This window comes from Bidens hawaiensis, unplaced genomic scaffold (assembly GCF_021521415.1).
Source record: "Bidens hawaiensis isolate Kalapana, Puna unplaced genomic scaffold, B.hawaiensis_p1.1 tig00002772_1, whole genome shotgun sequence".
Lineage (NCBI taxonomy): Eukaryota > Viridiplantae > Streptophyta > Magnoliopsida > Asterales > Asteraceae > Bidens > Bidens hawaiensis.
In genome coordinates, this window is record NW_027491150.1 from 615,003 (window position 1) to 636,578 (window position 21,576).

At 38.7% G+C, this 21,576-nt stretch overlaps 2 protein-coding genes across 3 annotated transcripts; both read right to left on the reverse strand.

Moving 5' to 3' along the window:
- Positions 1 to 3,523: 3,523 nt before the first annotated feature.
- Positions 3,524 to 5,907, reverse strand: LOC143621038 (LIM domain-containing protein PLIM2b-like). Of its 2 annotated transcripts, none has more exons than XM_077092571.1 (5): positions 5,773 to 5,907; positions 5,428 to 5,527; positions 4,657 to 4,676; positions 4,490 to 4,579; positions 3,524 to 3,926 (listed from the first exon to the last, which is right to left on the reverse strand). In XM_077092571.1, exons 1-5 carry the CDS (start codon positions 5,905 to 5,907, stop codon positions 3,543 to 3,545), a joined length of 729 nt encoding a protein of 242 aa, XP_076948686.1. In that variant the 3' UTR covers positions 3,524 to 3,542. The 2 variants fall into 2 exon arrangements, with proteins under 2 accessions (XP_076948686.1, XP_076948685.1); XM_077092570.1 differs by having other exon boundaries at positions 4,657 to 4,679.
- Positions 5,908 to 7,259: 1,352 nt separating this feature from the next.
- On the reverse strand, positions 7,260 to 19,367 carry LOC143621039 (uncharacterized). The gene is made up of 12 exons (XM_077092572.1): positions 18,992 to 19,367; positions 18,480 to 18,554; positions 18,296 to 18,397; positions 18,154 to 18,185; positions 17,941 to 18,054; positions 17,743 to 17,857; positions 17,299 to 17,489; positions 17,098 to 17,214; positions 8,766 to 8,846; positions 8,456 to 8,685; positions 7,974 to 8,013; positions 7,260 to 7,880 (listed from the first exon to the last, which is right to left on the reverse strand). The coding sequence occupies exons 1-12, from the start codon at positions 19,197 to 19,199 to the stop codon at positions 7,329 to 7,331; spliced, it is 1,857 nt and encodes a 618-aa protein (XP_076948687.1). The 5' UTR covers positions 19,200 to 19,367; the 3' UTR covers positions 7,260 to 7,328.
- Positions 19,368 to 21,576: the final 2,209 nt, after the last annotated feature.

Here is a 21,576-nt window from a genome sequence, read left to right on the forward strand (position 1 = left end):
GACAAGTATGTCGGCGGTTTGCCTATGCAAATCCGCGACTCGGTGATGAGTCGCAACCCGCAAACCCTTCATGATGCTATTACCTTCGCCGGTGCTCTTTCTGAAAACCATGTCAAAGACGGTACCCTCTCCATCAAGAAAACGAGTGACAAGAGTAAGCCCGAACCAACCCCTCAAGCTAAAGTCGACCCACAACCTCAAGCCATCAACTACTCCAATTACACCCACCACACCAAAAAGAAAATCAAACCAAACTACCGAAACTATGCTGTCACCCACCCATCACAACCTCAATCTCAATCCCACGCACTCCAAAACCGAAAACCTTATTCCGGCCCGCACCCATTATGTAACACTTGTCAACGTCATCATCCCTCATACTCTGCTTGTCGCCACTGCACCAAGTGTAACCGCTATGGTCACACTAACAACGTGTGTCGAGAAGCCTCTCGTGGGCTACCCGCTCCACCGAGGTTTGCCCCATCCAACCAAAATCGTCCCACTCCTTTTGCTCAAAACCCTCCATACCAACCTAGGGCTTGTTTCAATTGTGGAGACCCGAATCACTTCCGCAATGCTTGTCCTCGACTTGCTCTTGTTAACCAAGCTCAAATCATACCCACACCCTACTACCATACCCAAGCCTACCAAGTTCAAACTTATCAACCCCAAATCCCGCAACTCTTGGCTCCTCCCGCTCAACCGATCCAAGCCATGCAAGCCCTTCCTCCTCCACCACATCTGCAAGCCATGCAAGCTCTCCCACCTCCTCCAGCTCAACAAGTTAACCACGACAACCAATGGCGTGCCTTTATGATGAACGCCAACCAAGCTCAAGTTGCCAACGATGTGGTGAACGGTACGTTTTTAGTAAATGAGCATTTAGCTTCAATTTTATTTGATATCGGAGCTGATAGGAGTTTTGTTTCTTTTAAATTCGAATCTATTCTTGGCGTATCTCGCACTAAACTTTCTCGCCCCTTTTCTTTCGAAGTCGCCAATGGAAATTCCATCATCATCGATTCGGTCATTTGCGATTGTATCCTCACTCTTTGCAAGCACGAGTTCTCGATCGACCTCATCCCGATGCAAATGGGAAGCTTCGACATCATAGTACGCATGGATTGGTTAGCTTTTCACCGTGCCGAAGTCGTTTGTTATGACAAATTCATTCGTATCCCGCTCGTCAATGGCAAAATTCTCAAAGTCTTTGGCAAAACGATCCCCAAGAAACTCAACCTTATGTCTTGCTCTCAATCTCGTAAGTACTTGCGCCAAAAGTACGTTCCATTCCTAGCCCAAGCGGTGGTAAAAGATCCAAAAGAAAAGAAGATTCAAGACATTCCCGTTGTTTGTGAATTTCCAGGCGTTTTTCCCAAAGACGTCTCTGGTCTTCCACCCGTTCGTCCTGTTGAATTTCAAATCGACCTTGTGCCCGGCGCGACTCCCGTAGCCAAGGCTCCTTACCGCTTAGCCCCTTCGGAATTGCAAGAGTTATCGAATCAACTCCAAGAACTCTCCGATAAGGGCTTTATCCGTCCAAGCTCTTCTCCTTGGGGTGCTCCCGCCCTCTTCGTGAAAAAGAAAGATGGCTCGTTTCGCATGTGTATCGATTACCGTGAACTCAATAAACTTACCATTAAAAATCGTTACCCCTTGCCTCGCATCAACGACCTCTTCGATCAACTTCAAGGCACAACTTGCTTTTCCAAAATCGATCTTTGATCGGGTTATCATCAATTGCGTGTTCATGAAGACGACATTCCAAAAACCGCTTTTCGTACTCGGTATGGACATTACGAATTTTTGGTTATGCCTTTCGGATTAACCAATGCACCTGCGGTATTCATGGACCTCATGAACCGTGTTTGCAAACCATTCTTGGACAAATTCGTGATTGTTTTTATCGATGACATTCTTATCTTCTCCAAAACCCGAGCCGAACATGAACATTATTTACGTTCCATTCTTGATCTCCTAAGAAAAAGAACAACTTTATGCCAAGTTCTCCAAATGTGAATTTTGGTTAAAAGAGGTTCAATTTTTGAGTCATGTCGTCGACGATAAAGGTATTCATGTTGATCCCGCCAAAATCGAGGCCGTAAAAGATTGGAAGACTCCATCCACACCCACGGAAATCCGATCTTTCCTTGGTTTGGCCGGGTATTATCGGCGATTCATTCTAAACTTCTCTAAAATCGTGTTACCCTTCACCGCACTAACTCATAAAGGAGAACCTTACAAATGGGGACCAAAACAAGAAGAAGCTTTCCAAACTCTAAAGCATATGCTTTGCAACGCTCCCGTCCTAACCCTTCCCGATGGAAACGACGACTTTGTGGTATTTTGCGATGCATCCAACCAAGGTCTCGGTTGCGTTCTCATGCAACGAGGTCAAGTTATCGCATATGCCTCAAGGCAACTCAAGGATCACAAAAAGAATTATACGACTCATGATCTCGAACTTGGTGCCGTCGTTTTCGCTCTCAAAATCTGGAGACATTATCTTTATGGCACAAAGTGTGTTGTATTCACCGATTACAAAAGTCTACAACACATCTTTGACCAAAAAGATCTCAACATGAGACAACGTCGATGGGCCGAATTACTTGTCGATGGGCCGAATTACTTAGTGATTACGATTTATAAGGTGACACGATATGTGTAGATGGCCCCAAATGAAACACAACCCGACCAAAAAAAGTGAGGAAAGATTTATAGGGTGACACCATATGACATGACTTTTCAAGCACTCCAAAGGACCTTTAAAACTCCCTCATTCACTTACTCAAATAGCCCCAAAATTCTAACATACAATATAATAATGACATTTTTAGTAGATTTTTTGTTGTTGTTATCATTGAAACAAAATATGAAGGAATTCAATTGGCATGTAAACATTAAACAGTTTATAGGATAATAGGAATTCAACTTAAACTCACATAGTGACCAGAACTCAGGAAGTTTACGGTTATGGACTGAAACGTTTATCCATCATGCCACTGCTTATACAGTTAATGTTTTTATTTACTTATCAACTCTTAATGTAGTTGTAAACAATAGTTTTACAAGTATACACATTACTGGTGGTTTAATATATAACCAATTTTAAGTAGAAAATCATATAATGTATGTATTTATACATAGTGAATGACATACATCAAACGATTACACAACTATCTTATGTATACGGTTAAAGAAAAAATATACATGTGTTTATATGATTCTTGTGATTCTCTGCTAAAATATTTTGCAACTAATGTCCTTAACAGATCACACCCTAAATAAAGTTTCATGTACATGATGAAATTGTCATTAATTCATGTATATCAAAGTTTTACATATATACATACATCAAAACTGGAAATTTATTTGTGACCATCATATTTCTCACACTCTAGTTAGTGATCAAGAAATATAAAGAACTTAAAGGTGTTTCCCTTTAAGGGAATTAATGTGAATTCTTTTTTTATATATACAAACTAATCCATGTGACACAACATTAACCAAATGAGTGTGTGACTTTTTGTGTTGGTGTAGGATTAATCTGTTTTGGATTGCTCCTCTTCTTTTTCATTTTCATTTTCTTCTTCTTTTTCTTCCCTTTCCGGTTGTTCATCCTCCGGTGCCGGTGTTGGTGCTGGTGGTGATTGTGGTGCTTCGGGTTGGTTATCATTAGCAGCTTCACCTTCATCAGCGGTTGGTTGTTGCTCTGGTTTCTCTTCCGATGAGGCGGGCCCATTTTTTTTTTGGTTTGCCGCCTCGAGGACATGAGAATAAGTACCTTTCTCCATGAAAAGTTGGGCAAAATGATGCCTACAATATAGAACACCATCAAGGGCAGCATATGATGAGTGTGTTAGAGGACAACCTCCATGAGCACATTTGAAGCAACACTTGTGGTATGGTTCTCCTTCCATTGTCACCTATGATCACAACACCATTAATGCATTAATATGTTGTACTAGGGAATGTATCGGTTAATGTCGGCCTTTCGAGACATATTTATAAGCGCATCCACGGCCATGAACCGTCACATGAGCTCCAATGAATTTCAAATCAGATTCCAAACCTTATTCAAAGACCTTCTAAACAAATCCCATACAACGTATAACTTGCAATGCACAATGTACAACTAGGGATGCACAATATACAAATCGTTACAACATGACTTTGTGAACAACCTACAACGTACAACTTTTGATACACAAGGTGCAAATTGGTATAGCATGATGGCATTGGTTAACATTGCTAGGCCAATTAATATAATCGTTTTATTAGTCCTTGACTTAGCACATGACCGTCGAGGGCCCTAAAACTATTTTTAATTTGTTAAAACGTATGTTAAGTTTTTTTTTTTCAAATACATATATATTTTTTATAATATTTTTTAGGGGCCTATTTTCTCTACTTTTATTGGGTCACTAAATTCTTAGGGATGACTGACTTAATGGAACACAAAGTATAAGTTTCAATGCATAGTACAAACCTTTTCAAGAGGATAAACAGTCTTATTACAAGCTCTACATTTGTCTTGAGTTCCGCAAAACATTTGAGATAGTTTGCTATTAGTCCTTGTCTACATTACATTATTAAAAAGGTTAGATTTAAAAAAATAAAGTTAAGTTCTAAACATTATAAAATATATGAACATACCAGTTCTCTTTCTGGTTTTGCTGCTGCAAGATTGAAGAAAATTGTTTAGGTGAACATAAACAAAGAATCATGGCAAATTAGCATGCACTATAAAAAAAGTAAGCTTCGGTTCGTCGGCTTCAAATTTTTACGGTTTGAATACATTCGATTCTTTTTTATTGGTGGCAACTCACTCACCTTTTGATCGCTTTAAATTTATGTTGAGATTGTGTGATTTTGTAATCGTATAAAAAATTGTGCCATCACATTCCAATGTGTTAGGATCTCAAAGCACTTTGTTTTCCTTTTTCATGAAAAACAATATTACTTTTAACTCCTAAAATTGTTTAGTTTGCTCTAGACATAGCCAGTGTACCTAGTTCTAATTATACAATTATTATTATTTAATATTATTTATATAGAAACTTTAAAATTACTTATTTTTTTTTGTTTTTGTATATAGTTTGTTATAAAAGAAATAGAAAAAGAAAAAAAATTGTAACAGAAGATTAACTTCCGAAAAAAAGTTATTGGTAAAAAAATGTTTAAGGGGGTTAACCTAATTAACTCTTCTTAATTTTTAAGATTTACCAACTAAAATAATTTTTTGACTTGTAATTGTTCTTTCGGCCCACTTGGGCTGTAGCCGAGTGATAAGAGCCGAAACTGGTGAAGATCCAAGTTCAAATCTTTTAATAAAAAACCCCGCAGTATGCCCTTCATTGTTAAAAAAATTGATATGTCGAATAAAATATTTTTACATTATAAATAACACTAATAAGAAAAACTCACTAGTTTGAAAGTTCTTGCTAAAATTCCCAGATTCCTTAAAAAGTTGTTCAAAATGAGTCTTGCAATAGAGGACTCCATCCATGGAAGAGTAGTTGCTCATCTGCCAAAAGAAGTTATTATTTTTCATGTATAGTTTTTAATTCATATAAATTTTCCATTGTTTTTATGCATGAAAACCAATATTCAACCACAAAGATCAAAATTATCGGTACAAGAATACGTTATTTTTTATAGAAATAAAAATACAAGCTACATATATATATATATATATATATATATATATATATAAAAGTTAATTAATTAGTATAGAGCTAATCAAGAGATATAAGGGATTGAAACACGAACCACGAGCGTTCCATTGCAATGGCTACATTTGAAGCATGTTTTATGGAACGTGGCTCCATCCGCAGTCAATAAATCAACAAAATAAACCGTTTTATCACAAGCTTTGCATTTGTCTGTAGTTCCTGTGAATGACATTTTCTTGGCTTTCGGTTTGGTTGTTTGGTTTTCAAACAAGATAAAATGTTGTTAACAATAGGAAAGGAATAATTGAATAAGTCCTTTCCTTTTGAATGGACAAAAAGGAATACAAATCACACAAATACAATTTGGTTTTATTGTTTAGAGGTTGAATTCTCAATGAATTTATAAAGAACCAACACGTGATTGGAGATTTTAATCATTTTTGAGAAAATAACGGACAATTTGCTCGATTTTTATGCAATGAAACTAGGATGGTGTTTTCTATTTTTTAAAGATATTATTAATAAAAAAACATATATGTCACTTTATTTTGTCTCTTTCAAAAATATAAACACAAAATTAATAAATTTTTATGTCACTTTATTTTGACTTTTAATAAATTTAAATCTTTTAATGTCAATTTTAGGCGTTTAAGATTGACGAAACACAAATATGTTAATCTATAAAAGCCTCACAAATCCACAATAGTCAGTCTCAAAAACATTGTCAAAACATTTTCTCTCCTTCTTTCACTCACATGAGCTCATTTGAGGGTATCTTGTCACAAAACCGACCCTCTCCCACATATCATACACTCTCTTCAAAAACACCTCCAAACCAATTATATAAAATGCTCTAATAGTTTAAATGAAGAATTTATAAACTTGTACTATTTCGTATTTTCCATAACACAAGGTTTTAATGTACAACTTAAAGGAGGTATTTGTGTGTTTAATCAAGTTTTAAAGAAGGATATATGCTACTACTGAACTATCATGTATTCTTATTATAAACTAAATGTAACATTTTCAGAGTGTAACATATCCATAAACCGTAAACTATAAACTATTTTGTTCATCAAGCTTGAAGCTCACAAATCACAATACATTTGTTATGTTAGCAATTCATAATAAGACCAACAATCACAAAAGTTGAAATGGTGCATCAAGGCACATGAACCCAATAGCAAAGAGTATCAACAACACTTGCCACTAAGGCTATATGGTATGGCTCACTGGTGGTTACGAAGAGTGCAGAGTTGGCTCAAATGATGCCCCATGAACACCACGCCCCCACCCTCCCCTCATGCATGACGGGGTGTGCATGAGGGCTACCGCGCTGCTCATTCCCACTTATCCTTGTGACCCCACCACTCACATCGCCCAACCATATTTTTTTCCTTTTTTTCATTTCATCTTTGTATTTAAATAATATAAATAAATGAATTGATGGAGAATGAAGTATAACATGGATTGCGTGGTGAGGTTGAATGATGAAGAAAAAGTAGAGGTGTAGGCGATATCGAAAATGATGGAGAATGTGAAGAATGACCCATAACGCATAGCCTAAGTGTGCATAAACCCACAGCCCACTATCCAGCTATGCATGCAAGTCAAATCATGATTTACAATTTATAAATATTACACAACAGTTGGTCATATGGGCAACACAACCTCTTGGCATAATATGAGATCAGATATAGTTTTCCCATGCCTGTCAATTCTTCTAGAACAGTTAACACCACCGTCTAGAACGCTCCTCACGACAACGTTTAACGAAGCGATACCTCGTACCTCATAGACCTCCACACTAACATGTTCATCGACCCATTTGTCTCTCGTTTCTATATCATCTGCTTTCGGGAAAGATGATTGGTTCAGAAGAGGTGACATGACCCTTTTGACCCAATCTGGTGTTATGACGGTTTTGAGACGTTTAATGTCTGGTGGGAAATGTGGGATTATCGAGAAGTTTATGTCGTTACCTTTGTCACCAGCTCGACTATGAGCTATGTCATATAGATGAATCTTTTGGTTTGATGGTGCAGGTGTAGGTGCAGGCGAAGGTGAGACGTGAGTCTCGAGAGATAGAAGCTCGTTTAGATGATTAGATTTTGGTTCTGTATGGTGTATGTTGATTTGATCGCTTGATTTTGTTAGTTGGTTTTGCTTTGCTGATATTTTCCAGTATATATGTGCACGCCCCACCTGATTATTTAAACAAATAAACAATTGTCAGTAACTTACAATTGCTGATTACTGTTGATCTATAAGTTAAATAATGATGATTATTACACATACCAATCCTTTTTCAAGCAGGATCTCTTTCTTGTGCCCGGTGCTGCATTTTGTAATACACGCATTAACATGAGAAAAGATAGAATACAATAATTGCTTAACGTACATTAGGTACAAGAATACTTATATTCATGATAATACTTATATTCCGTAAATCGATCCACGAAATCACATCACAAGATCTCGAAATCGTCAATACATATCCAATTAATCATTGGTTCACTGAAATAAACAGTTTTGGATCGTTAGTCGATCAATTTTTTACTTTTCTTCACAAAAACCGTTTTTGAGCGTTTTAGGTTTTTGGCTGAGCGTTTTAGTATTTTTGCCTTTGAGCGTTTTTGTTTTTTGCCTTTAAGCGTCTTGCGTACCTATCGTGCGTTAAGAAATTATTGTACAGTAACCTCACCCGCAAGGTCATTTTGCGGGTCCCATTAACATTAACATGCGATTTATGTTAAAATGAAGTGAGAAATGGGTCAGACCTGACACCACCACCACCAGCCGGTCCATTCGTGTAAAGAGCTGTGAACTCTTTGGTGAACTGAACAGCATGCTTTTCTTGATCAAATAAACCATCCATTCGTAACCGAATGTCGATAGTCGCTAAAGTGATATTTTCAAGACTAGTTGTTTTGAGGCTGTCTAATCCGATTATATACGACATTATACACGCACTAGTGCCTGGATATACTTCTTCCATCCATGCCTTCACCTACCAAAATGATAACATACAAATATGTCACATAAGCAGTGGGACCATATTATATCCATTATATATGGAGTTTAAAATACCAAATATTCAGCAGCCTTTGCTCTTTCCACACATTTATATCCACCATATGATATCTCTCCCCATCCTTTCCATCCAGCTTCCTGAAAGCATTCTGTAACATCCCGAAATTTCCAAAATAATATTAATTGTATTACTTAATAATAGAGGGAAAGTTTACTCGGGTTATCGGGAAATAAATAAATAGAGTAGGAGTTGGTATGGGTCGGGCTAGTGTTGGGTAATGGATATGGGTTATGGACTTGGGTTATGAAAGAAGGAAGGAGAGTCCATGGGCTTAAGCCCATGATCCCTAAATATAAATACCATTAATCATCATTTAATCCTCATTCTCACATATTCCATACACCACCAAAACACACACAACACCATCTTATAACCCGAACCAAGATCCGAAGGCGAAAACCCGAGCTTGTTGGTGCTGGAACGTCGTGACGGACCAAAACAACATCAAGGCTTAACCGGGTTCGTAGTTCGACTCGTTCAAGGTACGTTTATAGTTAGAAATCGTTCGTATAGGTTCGGTTTGATTTGGGAAATCATAGATCTGTGTTAGTTTGTTATAAACGAACCTAAAACAACAAATATTACTGGAATTGATTAGCAATTGATAGGTTAATTGTTAACCTAAAAGAACCCGTAACCTATATGCCTAAATCGCACCCCTTAAACATCGATGTTAGGCCGATTTGATGGTTGGGGTTTGTAGGCGCTAGTCAGACGATTCCGTGGATACCAAAATCGAGTTATTTGGTTAAGAAACGAAGGATTAAAGAACGAACAGTAGCTGCAGCCGACAACTTCGCTTGCAAGCTAAGTTCGCCTGATGAACTTCGCCTGCAAAGCTAAGTTCGCCTGATGACAACTTCGCCTAAAGCTAAGTTCGCCTGATGACAACTTCGCCTAAAGCTAAGTTCGCCTGATGACAACTTCGCCTAAAGCTAAGTTCGCCTAAGGTTTAACTTCGCCTAAAGCCAAGTTCGCCTAAGGTTTAACTTCGCCTAAAGTCAAGTTAGATTAGAGAATAGATTAAAAACGATAAGTAAAAGTAAGCTAATACTAGGCCACCGGATTAGATCAAGCGAGTATTGATACGTGTAACTTATACAGTCAACCGAGCTCAGTTAAAGAAGGGATTTACAACTATCGGAGGAAGAAGCAGAGTTTAGGTGAGTTTCTAGCCCCATTCCTTGTTATGTTTTCGGGGCTGTGTGCATACTCTATGTGTTGTTAATACATTTATCCTAAGTGATAAGTGTATGCCATATGTGATATATGTGATGGATATGAATGATTGCTTGTCGGTACGCGAACGATCTTCGGATATTGCGCGTACTGTCAGGTTAAAAATAAAGGTACGAATATTATATATTGAAGATGTATGAATATTACAAATGAATACTTGTCGGGGCGTGAACGATCTTCGGATATTGCACGTAACAACAAGGGGTATGGTTGTTAAATGAAGGATGTAAAGAACGCCTAGAGTGTTCTTATGCTATAATGTAATTATTGTATATGTGAAGTATGTGTATACAGGTACACGAATGGTATGTGAGTTCTACGTTCGACATAGTAAGTTAGGATGGCAAATCCCTCTAGCTTCTGTCGGACATAGACTCGGCTGGTGATGGCGTAGTTAAGGACTGCGGGCCTTATACGTAATGTAGATGATAGATGTAACGTAGATAGGGACGGTGGGCCTTATACGTGTTACAGATAATAGACGACAACGTAGTTAAGGACTGCGGACCTTATACGTATTATAGATAGGCATCAGCATAGGAAAGGACTGTGGACCTTATACGTGCTGTATTTGTATTGTGGTAGCATAGGGGAGGACTGCGGACCTCGTACGTGCTATGGTTTAGGTTGCAACATAGGGAAGGACTGTGGACCTTGTACGTTTTGTGGATGTAGAATGGCATAGGAAAGGACTGCGGACCTTATACGTGCTGTGGTAGCATAGGGGAGGACTGCGGACCTCGTACGTGCTATGAATTAGGTTGCAACATAGGGAAGGACTGTGGACCTTGTACGTGTTGTGGAAGTGGGATGGTATAGGGAAGGACCGCGGACCTTGCACATACCATGAATGGTGAACATAGGTAAGGACTGCGGACCTTTTACGTGTTCACGACCTTGAGTACAGGTATAGACGGCGGACTATGAACGTACTCTCGGTAGACTGAGGTTAGTGATTGTAGATATGTATGTATGTATGGTAGTAAGTATGTATGTAGAACAGAAGGGTAACTAGTTAAGTATGGGTATGTATCTTCGGATATGTATGTATGTGTATGTATTGTATAGTGTATGATTAACTGGAACTCACTCAGCGTAGCTGACTTTTAGTATGCACGCAGGTGAGTAGAATGAGACAGCTAGCTTGAGCGGGCACATGGTGGGCGAATAGGAGACTGGCATCTGAAGACTCAAGATGTTTTAATGTAATTGACGTTTATTTTGAAGGACGAGAATGTTTAATTAAGGCAAGTTTTGAATTGCTGTAACGTTTCATAGAAGTTTTTATATTCCGCGAAAGTTTTAATGAACTCTGATTTGTAAGAACTGTGTTTATGAGTAAATCCGACGCTAAAGTAAGGCTACCGGGTTCGGGGCCTTACAAGTTGGTATCAGAGCAAAGTTCGAGAGATTTAAGCATCCTACATGCTTAGACTCGAACAGAGAATGGGGTTTAAGTAAGAAAAGAAAGAAGATGCCAGTTCAAGAATGCCATGTGTCGCTCAAGCAAGATCAGTAAAGGTAAAGTGTATAATTAAATGATATATGTTAATGAGAAAGAAAAGATACGTGAACGATAGGGATAGGAATAATTGATTGATTGATTTGACTAACTGCTTAAGTAGAACCAGCACAAATAGACTCATAAAGGGAAGTGTATAGGACACGGAAAGCAACGTGATCAGCTAGTCACAGCTGGCCACTGTTATTACCTGTTAGCCTTGCTATCCTTGTACTAAATAGTTCCTTGAGTGATGATGTTTGTGTTTTCCCTTTTAGAATACGATGGCTGGAGCTGGCGACATTGTTGGAGCTGGAGGTCGCACTGGACGACGCGGCAGGCCTCGTCGTGTCCAGCAACCTTCGGTTGAGACAGCTTCCAACACCGAAGCTAAAGGAAGCGCAGCTGGAAAAAACCCGGAAAACAATGAAGGAATTCAACTGGATCCCGCAATTCAAGCAGCTATTGTTCAAGCTGCAGCCACTGCTGTGAAGAATATTACCCCGGGAAGGTCTGCTGGAAGCCGTGAAAGAACTGTTGAAGGGGCGGGTGGTAATAGTGGGAAAGATGATGAGGGGGAAAAAGGTGATTCAAGTGAGGTAAGGTCTGTGAAAGTTGATGATAGGAAGAGGGGCCGAGGCGGTTGCAACTATAAGTCCTTCAAAGGTTGTGACCCGCCTAAGCTGACTGGTTTAGGAGACGCAATCGCTACTCTTCAGTGGATAACCACTATGGACAAGATTATCCGCATTAGCGAATGCCGTCCCGACCAAGCTGTGGGTTATGTTACTCAGTCATTTGAGGAAGAAGCTATGTATTTGTGGGAAAGTGTGGAGCAGAGAAAGACTAGGGATGAGATCAAGGCGTTGAGATGGGACGATCTGAAAGAGTTGGTGATGAAGAAGTTGTGTGCAGATGCCGAGGTTGAAAGGACGGAGATGAAGTTCCTGAATTTAAAGGCCGGTATGATGACACATCGTGAGTACACCACTGAATTCAACCGCATGTCTAGGCTAGTTCCTGACATGGTGAACACCGAGGCGAAACGGATCAAGTGCTACGTTAGAGGACTTCCCCAGAAGGTCCGCATGTTAGTCAGGGCCAACAAACCTGTTACCTTTGAGTCTGCGGTCGAGTTGGCGGAGATGGTCTATGTTGATCTGGCGGCGGATGATGTGGAAGTGGAAGATGAGGAAGAAGGGAAAGGAACTAAAAGAGCTAGGGATGTCGTGGAGCGTGCAGGGAGAAAGACACAGAAGATGGCAGGAAAGGAAGCATGTAAGGTGTGTGGGAAGATGCACTTGGGGGAATGCAATGCTGGTCCAAATCAGTGCTACCGATGTGGGAGGAAGGGGCACATCTCCCGTGAATGCACCGAGGACTAGAAGTGTTACAAGTGTGGTAAGTCAGGTCACATAGCTAGGGAGTGTGGGGAAGCCGTGGCAGTGGGGGAAGGAAGAGGAGACGCGTGAAAGGATGGTCTATTAGCTGCTGAGGAGGTTGCAGGACAGTTGTTTTATGTTTAGTAGTTAAAGAGTGTTTTATGTTACAGTTGAACCTATGTTTGTTTGACAAACTTGAATGATTTCCTTTTATGTTATGAAGTACTTGTGATTTCTTGTGATTTTGTATGAACGAACTATGAATTTATCTTGAATGCGTGTTGGTTATGATAAATAGTTGTGTGAGGGTAAAGCGTCGCCTTAGGAGTTAGCGTTATTATATAAAACAAGGTTCCTCGGGAAGGTGAGATGAGACTTGGCACATTGAGGGCCTCATGGACAAGCTACCTTAATAGCTAAAACACATGATCACCGCTCGATGACTACAAGTCAGGAGTAAGAGGGATAACCCAGAAAACAAAGGCGATTCAATAAAGTGTGTAAATATAAGGAGTTTTCCTATTATAGGGAATAAGTTAGGTTTCGGGGACGAAACCTCTTTAAGGAGGGAAGACTTGTAACATCCCGAAATTTCCAAAATAATATTAATTGTATTACTTAATAATAGAGGGAAAGTTTACTCGGGTTATCGGGAAATAAATAAATAGAGTAGGAGTTGGTATGGGTCGGGCTAGTGTTGGGTAATGGATATGGGTTATGGACTTGGGTTATGAAAGAAGGAAGGAGAGTCCATGGGCTTAAGCCCATGATCCCTAAATATAAATACCATTAATCACCATTTAATCCTCATTCTCACATATTCCATACACCACCAAAACACACACAACACCATCTTATAACCCGAACCAAGATCCGAAAGCGAAAACCCGAGCTTATTGGTGCTGGAACGTCGTGACGGACCAAAACAACATCAAGGCTTAACCGGGTTCGTAGTTCGACTCGTTCAAGGTACGTTTATAGTTAGAAATCGTTCGTATAGGTTCGGTTTGATTTGGAAAATCATAGATCTGTGTTAGTTTGTTATAAACGAACCTAAAACAACAAATATTACTAGAACTGATTAGCAATTGATAGGTTAATTGTTAACCTAAAAGAACCCGTAACCTATATGCCTAAATCGCACCCCTTAAACATCGATGTTAGGCCGATTTGATGGTTGGGGTTTGTAGGCGCTGGTCAGACGATTCCGTGGATACCTAAATCGAGTTATTTGGTTAAGAAACGAAGGATTTAAGAACGAACAGTAGCTGCAGCCGACAACTTCGCCTGCAAGCTAAGTTCGCCTGATGAACTTCGCCTGCAAAGCTAAGTTCGCCTGATGACAACTTCGCCTAAAGCCAAGTTCGCCTGATGACAACTTCGCCTAAAGCCAAGTTCGCCTGATGACAACTTCGCCTAAAGCCAAGTTCGCCTGATGACAACTTCGCCTAAAGCCAAGTTCGCCTAAGGTTTAACTTCGCCTAAAGTCAAGTTCGATTAGAGAATAGATTAAAAACGATAAGTAAAAGTAAGCTAATACTAGGCCACCGGATTAGATCAAGCGAGTATTGATACGTGTAACTTATACAGTCAGCCGAGCTCAGTTAAAGAAGGGATTTACAACTATCGGAGGAAGAAGCAGAGTTCAGGTGAGTTTCTAGCCCCATTCCTTGTTATGTTTTCGGGGCTGTGTGCATACTCGATGTGTTGTTAATACATTTATCCTAAGTGATAAGTGTATGCCATATGTGATATATGTGATGGATATGAATGATTGCTTGTCGGTACGCGAACGATCTTCGGATATTGCGCGTACTGTCAGGTTAAAAATAAAGGTACGAATATTATATATCGAAGATGTATGAATATTACAAATGAATACTTGTCGGGGCGTGAACGATCTTCGGATATTGCACGTAACGACAAGGGGTATGGTTGTTAAATGAAGGATGTAAAGAACGCCTAGAGTGTTCTTATGCTATAATGTAATTATTGTATATGTGAAGTATGTGTATACAGGTACACGAATGGTATGTGAGTTCTACGTTCGACATAGTAAGTTAGGATGGCAAATCCCTCTAGCTTCTGTCGGACATAGACTCGGCTGGTGATGGCGTAGTTAAGGACTGCGGGCCTTATACGTAATGTAGATGATAGATGTAACGTAGATAGGGACGGTGGGCCTTATACGTGTTACAGATAATAGACGACAACGTAGTTAAGGACTGCGGACCTTATACGTATTATAGATAGGCATCAGCATAGGAAAGGACTGTGGACCTTATACGTGCTGTATTTGTATTGTGGTAGCATAGGGGAGGACTGCGGACCTCGTACGTGCTATGGTTTAGGTTGCAACATAGGGAAGGACTGCGGACCTTGTACGTGTTGTGGATGTAGGATGGCATAGGAAAGGACTGCGGACCTTATACGTGCTGTGGTAGCATAGGGGAGGACTGCGGACCTCGTACGTGCTATGAATTAGGTTGCAACATAGGGAAGGACTGTGGACCTTGTTCGTGTTGTGGAAGTGGGATGGTATAGGGAAGGACCGCGGACCTTGCACGTACCATGAATGGTGAACATAGGTAAGGACTGCGGACCTTTTACGTGTTCACGACCTTGAGTACAGGTATAGACGGCGGACTATGAACGTACTCTCGGTAGACTGAGGTTAGTGATTGTAGATATGTATGTATGTATGGTAGTAAGTATGTATGTAGAACAGAAGGGTAACTAGTTAAGTATGGATATGTATCTTCGGATATGTATGTATGTGTATGTATTGTATAGTGTATGATTAACTAGAACTCACTCAGCGTAGCTGACTTTTAGTATGCACGCAGGTGAGTAGAATGAGACAGCTAGCTTGAGCGGGCACATGGTGGGCGAATAGGAGACTGGCATCTGAAGACTCAAGATGTTTTAATGTAATTGACGTTTATTTTGAAGGACGAGAATGTTTAATTAAGGCAAGTTTTGGATTGCTGTAACGTTTCATAGAAGTTTTTATATTCCGCGAAAGTTTTAATGAACTCTGATTTGTAAGAACTGTGTTTATGAGTAAATCCGACGCTAAAGTAAGGCTACCAGGTTCGAGGCCTTACACATTCACATGGCATGAGCAAGATTCTAGTTAATCCTTGCAGATTCGAAACCAACAAACTGATTAATCATGTATTACAATAACTTATTCACTACCAGTAGGCCTCTAACTGAACCGAACATTCAATGAGCATTTGTGAACCGTTCGGCTGGAAGTTCGTCCATTAAAATTTGTTTATGCTCATTTATTTTCATTTATGTTCGGTAGTTTAAGTTCGTTTGTTTATGTTCGTTAATATGTTAATTTGAAATTTTTTAGCCCATTAACTTAGTATAGTTTTAATAAAATTTTAGGCCCAATCGCATTGTTCCTCACATTACCCTTTAGCTGGTTTGTAGTTCAGTTATGTCCGTCTGTTTACGTTCGTGAACTGTTTGTTTATACTGGTAATGAACGAACATAAACATGTTCCTTTTCTTAACAAACAAACACGAACAAAAAAACCTTGTTAATTTAATTGTTCGTGTTCGATCGTTTGGACGTTTAATATTAAACGAACGAACATGTTTTGCTCGTGTCCGTTTGGTTTGCTTACAAGCCAAGCTTAACTACAAGAATCACATTTTAATTCAAATACAAATATTTCAGAATCCTCAACTTATTTATATTGTTATTTCTAGCCCTGCTTGCGGTGCGCACATATGATGTATATATGTGTGAACCCTCGGGTGGGCAAAAGTGAAATTGCACTAATTTTGACGTTATTTTACTAATCTCGTGAAAATAACGTTAAAAGTGACGGACGGTTAATTAGGCATCATGTAGTGGCGTTGATAGCGGAAAGATAAGGGTACATGCACCGATCAGCCGGTGTCCCGATGATTGAGTGCTATGTGCCTTATGTCCAAGGCTTGATGCAAAACTACTATCGAGCCGGGGGTCTCACCGGAAGCAGCCTCTATATCCCTATGGGGTAGAGGTAAGGCTGCCTACATCTTACCCTCCTCAGACCCTACCATAGCTTTGCTATTGGTGGGATATACTGAGTACGATGATGATGATGATGATGATGATTTATAATGTTATTTCACGGGTTTTAAGTAATCGGTTACATAGAATGAGATTCCAGACTGAAAAAGAAAATAATATTCCAATAATACCTTTGAAGCTAGTGCTAAAAGATTATCGGGTACAGATGTCGCAGCCGGTTTTGCTCCAGTACAAGCAACTTTATCAGTTGATAACGAGTGAAACGAAACGTCTTGGAAGTCTATAACCTGCTTCCAGTATGTTCCAATCAGTGTAATTTCCTTTACATTCAATTAATTAACTAAATATACGGACGTGGAGATGCAACTCACCACATCTGGAGTAATATAAGCACCTGGATCCCCAACTTCATAAAGAAGTTGTTGAGCACAAGTACTGAAATTTAGTACACCACCGCTCCCGTCTGCTTTTGCTACACACACTTTCCCATCGTAACTAACTTCAGCAAAGGGAAGAGAAAGTTCTAGAAGATTTTGAAAAGACATGTCTCTGTATTTGTCTCCTGCAACCACAATATACATTTGACTTTTTAGGTCAAAACATCAAATCTTCAACTTCACACGAAATACGTATCGCTAGACTTTTGAGTGTATTGTTTGCATACATTAGAAGATTATAATAGACTACATATATAAATTATTTCTGGGACTACAAATTTACAGAAACCGATATCGTTATAAAAAACTAATAACAATCGGTTTGACCATAAAAGTCAAAGTGCATGCATTTGAACGAACTAGTAATTATTATAGCACCTGGATGCATAAAATATCCTCCAGTGAGTTGGCAGCCACATTCTAGAAGGTGTCCAGCTAACGAGCCTTGGGCTAGCAGTTGGTATTCATCCCAGTTCCACCCGAGTTCATAAACCTTGAAAAACACCAACAAAGATGATGATTTCTTTTAATATGATAAACATGTCATATATAAGGAAGAAAAAAATCATTTTATACCATTGGAGCTAGAAATAAGGAAGCATCAGCAACCCTAGAAGTGATGACAACATTGGGATTGTACTTCTCGAGACACTCCACAATAGGCGCTGCTCCTAGATACATGCTTATACCCTATATGCATCAATATAAATATGAATGTAACAATCATAATGTTCAAAGTTACTGCTAAATGCAGATACAATATAAGAGTCACGAGTACCGAATTCTTACATCGTTTGCATTTCTCAAGTTAGAACAAAGACCTGAATATGTAAGAAATTTTTTTAAAGAATACGGTCAGCGGTGAAATACATTTAAAAAAGAGATCAACTTTACATATGTAAGTTATAAGAATGGCATTAGACATTTAGACCTGCTTTGGCAATATCAAACTGATGAGCTACACCTACAGTAATCTTAATACTCAACCTGCTTGCAATTTCCAAAACCTTTTCTTGAGCAGCCAATGTATTCGCTTTCAAGGAAAACAAAATTGAATTTTAAAAAAGCCGACAAAAGATTTAAGAAAATAAAAGAACATGATTAATGTTTCTTACTTGCACCCTTGTTAGTAATAATGCAAACTCCTTTCTCAACTGCCAAAGGAAGGAGCAACTGCATCCACTCCGAAACTGCAAACAGAAACAGAAAATGGTCAATGGATATGTAATGTGTGTGTGTGTGTGTATTGGGAAAAGATCCAATACAATAATAGCTTATCGTACAATAGGTACGCGAATCCCCTTTTTTCACGAAATCGATCCATGAAATCACATCCCAACATCTCAGAATCGTCAATACATATCCAATTAATCATTGGTTCACCAAAAAAAAACAGGTTTGGATCGTTAATCGATCAATTTTTTACTTTTTTCGCGAAAACCTTTTTTGAGCGTTTTAGGGTTTTGGTTGAGCGTTTTTGAGCGTTTTAGTATTTTTGCCTTGTTTTTTGCCTTTGAGCGTCTCGCGTACCTATCGTACGTTAAGGCATTATTGTACATTATCTCGACCCTATATTTATTATAGGTACAATTTAATAGAGAAAAAAATGTGGTGAACAAAAACATACTACGGGGGTCAAAACCGTCACCGCCTGACATCAACGCCTGGTAGCGATCAGCAAGGGTGCGTTCCGCTAAGCATTCGAGTACAAGGTAGTTAAGATCATTGACTTTTTGAAGTAACTTAAGTGCTGCCAATGGTCTATCACCACCAAAACCAGCTCCACAACCAACATATAGTTTTTCCCTTCGCCTCGTAGGATTTATTCTCTGCATTTGAACACCAACTTATTTTACTAAAATATAACTTTTTCATCCAAAACACCAATAAAAGAAAAATTGCATGCGAAAATGCTTTACTAAAGGCTACTATTTACGAACCAGCTTGATCTCACAGTTATGAGTCTCGGGTTCACCAGCATCAATGTATCTATCTGAGTGCTGCAAATATTCCAGTGAGCTAGTAATACTTAAAACAGAAATCAGAATGTGAGAAGTTGGGGGGGGGGGGGGGGGTATGGATGTGCATTTTGAATGTGAATATGTGATATTGGAGAAGAAAATCACATTTATTGATAATCATTTTCAAAACAAAAAACTATACAGTAATATTTCTAGAGTTACAGCAACTGATTTTGGAGTGTGCACGGTTTGATTTGGGTCGGTTTTTGGCTAAAACCGAACCAAAGACCAAAACCTCAGTTTTTTAATCTTTAAAAACCATGCAGCTTGGGTTTTGGTTTTTTGGTTTTCGGCTTAGGTTTTGTTTAGGGCTGTAAACGAGTCGAGCCGGTGTGGGTTCGAGCTCAAACGAGGCAGCTCGACTCAGCTCGAGCTCGAGTTCAAGCTAGAAGTTAAACAAGCCTAAGAGCGAGTCAACGAGCCAAGCCATGAGCCGATCTGAGCATGGCTCAAGCTCTGCTCGGTTACAAAAATAAGCCGGCTTGGTGCAGGTCGTTTTAAATCAAGTTTTTTAGCTAGCTTAATTCAAGCTTTCATCTAGTAAGCTACGAGCTAGTAGCCAAAATAAATACTGGCCCAAAATAATAAATTCGGGCCGAATTAAATAATTAATTATTATTACATTTTGGCTAAAATATTTGAGTTACATTTATTAAGTTCTTATAAATCATTTAACATAAAAAATGAAAATCTATAAATTCGGCTGGATTCGGTTATTTCGGTTTTTATTACACACAAAACCAAAAACGAAATGTAAGTTCGGTGTTTACAAAAAAACATAAAATCAAACCGTCGGTTTCGGTTCGGTTTCTCCGGTTAACGGTTTTCCAGTTACTGATTACAGAAAACAAAAGTTCAATTGATAACAACTTGTTCAATTGTAATAACTTCATATTAACAAACGATGACTAAAATTCGACCTAATTTCACCAACTACATACCGAATTAAACACGAAACCGTAACAGAATTCAATTCAATTGTGTTAATTACAAATTCACAATCACTAATTAAAGCATAAATAATAGAGAACAATGAAGGAACTTGACTAATTTTAACAAAATATAGTTAGTAATTACCATAGCTTTGAGTTGTAAATGAAGCTAACTGAATATGAATATAATTATATTTTTTGATTAATAACTGATTATGATCAAACATTCAGTATCGGATAATAACGATTTCAGTCCTTGCTGATTTGTTGAATTACAAATTAGTCCTTGACAAGCGTGGCCGTTATAACGAACGATACACACCCCGGTTATGTTCTTGGTAGCGGGAGATGTTGTGCTCATGGCACGTTATTTGTACTGCTTTATAGGGGCGTTCACGATCTGGTTTGGCTGTTTTGACGAAAGTGAATTGGATGACAAATGGATTGGGTGGTTCGGCGGACTGTTCGTATTTAGTGGTTTGATGCTTTGATGGTTTTTAATTGTTTTTTTTAAATCGCAAAATTGTTAATTTGTGTTAATTTTTTGTAACCAATAAAGACGTTAATGATTATAATACATGTACATAACTAAATAATATTAAAATGTTTTTTTTCTTTTATTCGGCTCACGTCAAACCGTCCCATACCTATCACGTGAGAAGTGAATCAGCCTCACTCAGCGGATATAAAAAATGTTTTGTAGACCATATTGACGAACATTGCAAGTGAAAATTTAAGTTTGGAGTGGACTTGGCATTAAGAAAGTGAGAAACACGCTTCTCCTATAAACTCAAAGGATGCGATGTGTTTTAATTATCCCTTTGTATCATGTGATTTGGTGTTTGCTTTGAAGTCCTTGGAATTATCCTATGGACTATTTGCGTATGTGCCTAACACTTGATTATTAGAGTCTAGCTATGTTTTAGCTTGGACGGTTAAGTAGGTTTTAACTACTTTGATGAAGTCTCGAGATTCATCCAATAAGATAAATCGCTAAAGAAAACATTACCAGTTAAAGTTACTATTTCTTATAAAATTAATACAAGAATCAGTGTATGAAAAGATTCGACCTTTCTAGCAAGAGATTGTTGTCTCTTAGCCAGTTAGCCGCGCTTTATTAATGTTTTTATAGAAAATACAACACGCCAAGAGTTATCACACTTCTTTAACAATGTTGGGTTTGCGGTTTGCAAACCCAAGTGGTCAAAGACGGACCAACTTGTCTACTTCGTCGCATACAACTTTACGATGTACACATG

Excerpts from the sequence above, each read along its gene's own strand:
- LOC143621039 (XM_077092572.1), bottom strand. The coding sequence starts at position 19,199 with ATGCAGAGAATAAATCCTACGAGGCGAAGGGAAAAACTATATGTTGGT. Across the intron at positions 18,186-18,295 it reads GTTTGATATTGCCAAAGCAG|GTCTTTGTTCTAACTTGAGA; the intron begins GTCTAAATGTCT and ends TTACATATTCAG. Across the intron at positions 8,014-8,455 it reads GCTGGTGGTGGTGGTGTCAG|CACCGGGCACAAGAAAGAGA; the intron begins GTCTGACCCATT and ends TACAAAATGCAG.
- LOC143621038 (XM_077092570.1), bottom strand. The coding sequence starts at position 5,907 with ATGTCATTCACAGGAACTACAGACAAATGCAAAGCTTGTGATAAAACG. Across the intron at positions 4,680-5,427 it reads TAGCAAGAACTTTCAAACTA|CAGCAAAACCAGAAAGAGAA; the intron begins GTGAGTTTTTCT and ends TCAATCTTGCAG. Across the intron at positions 3,927-4,489 it reads CTGTTTATCCTCTTGAAAAG|GTGACAATGGAAGGAGAACC; the intron begins GTTTGTACTATG and ends TTGTGATCATAG.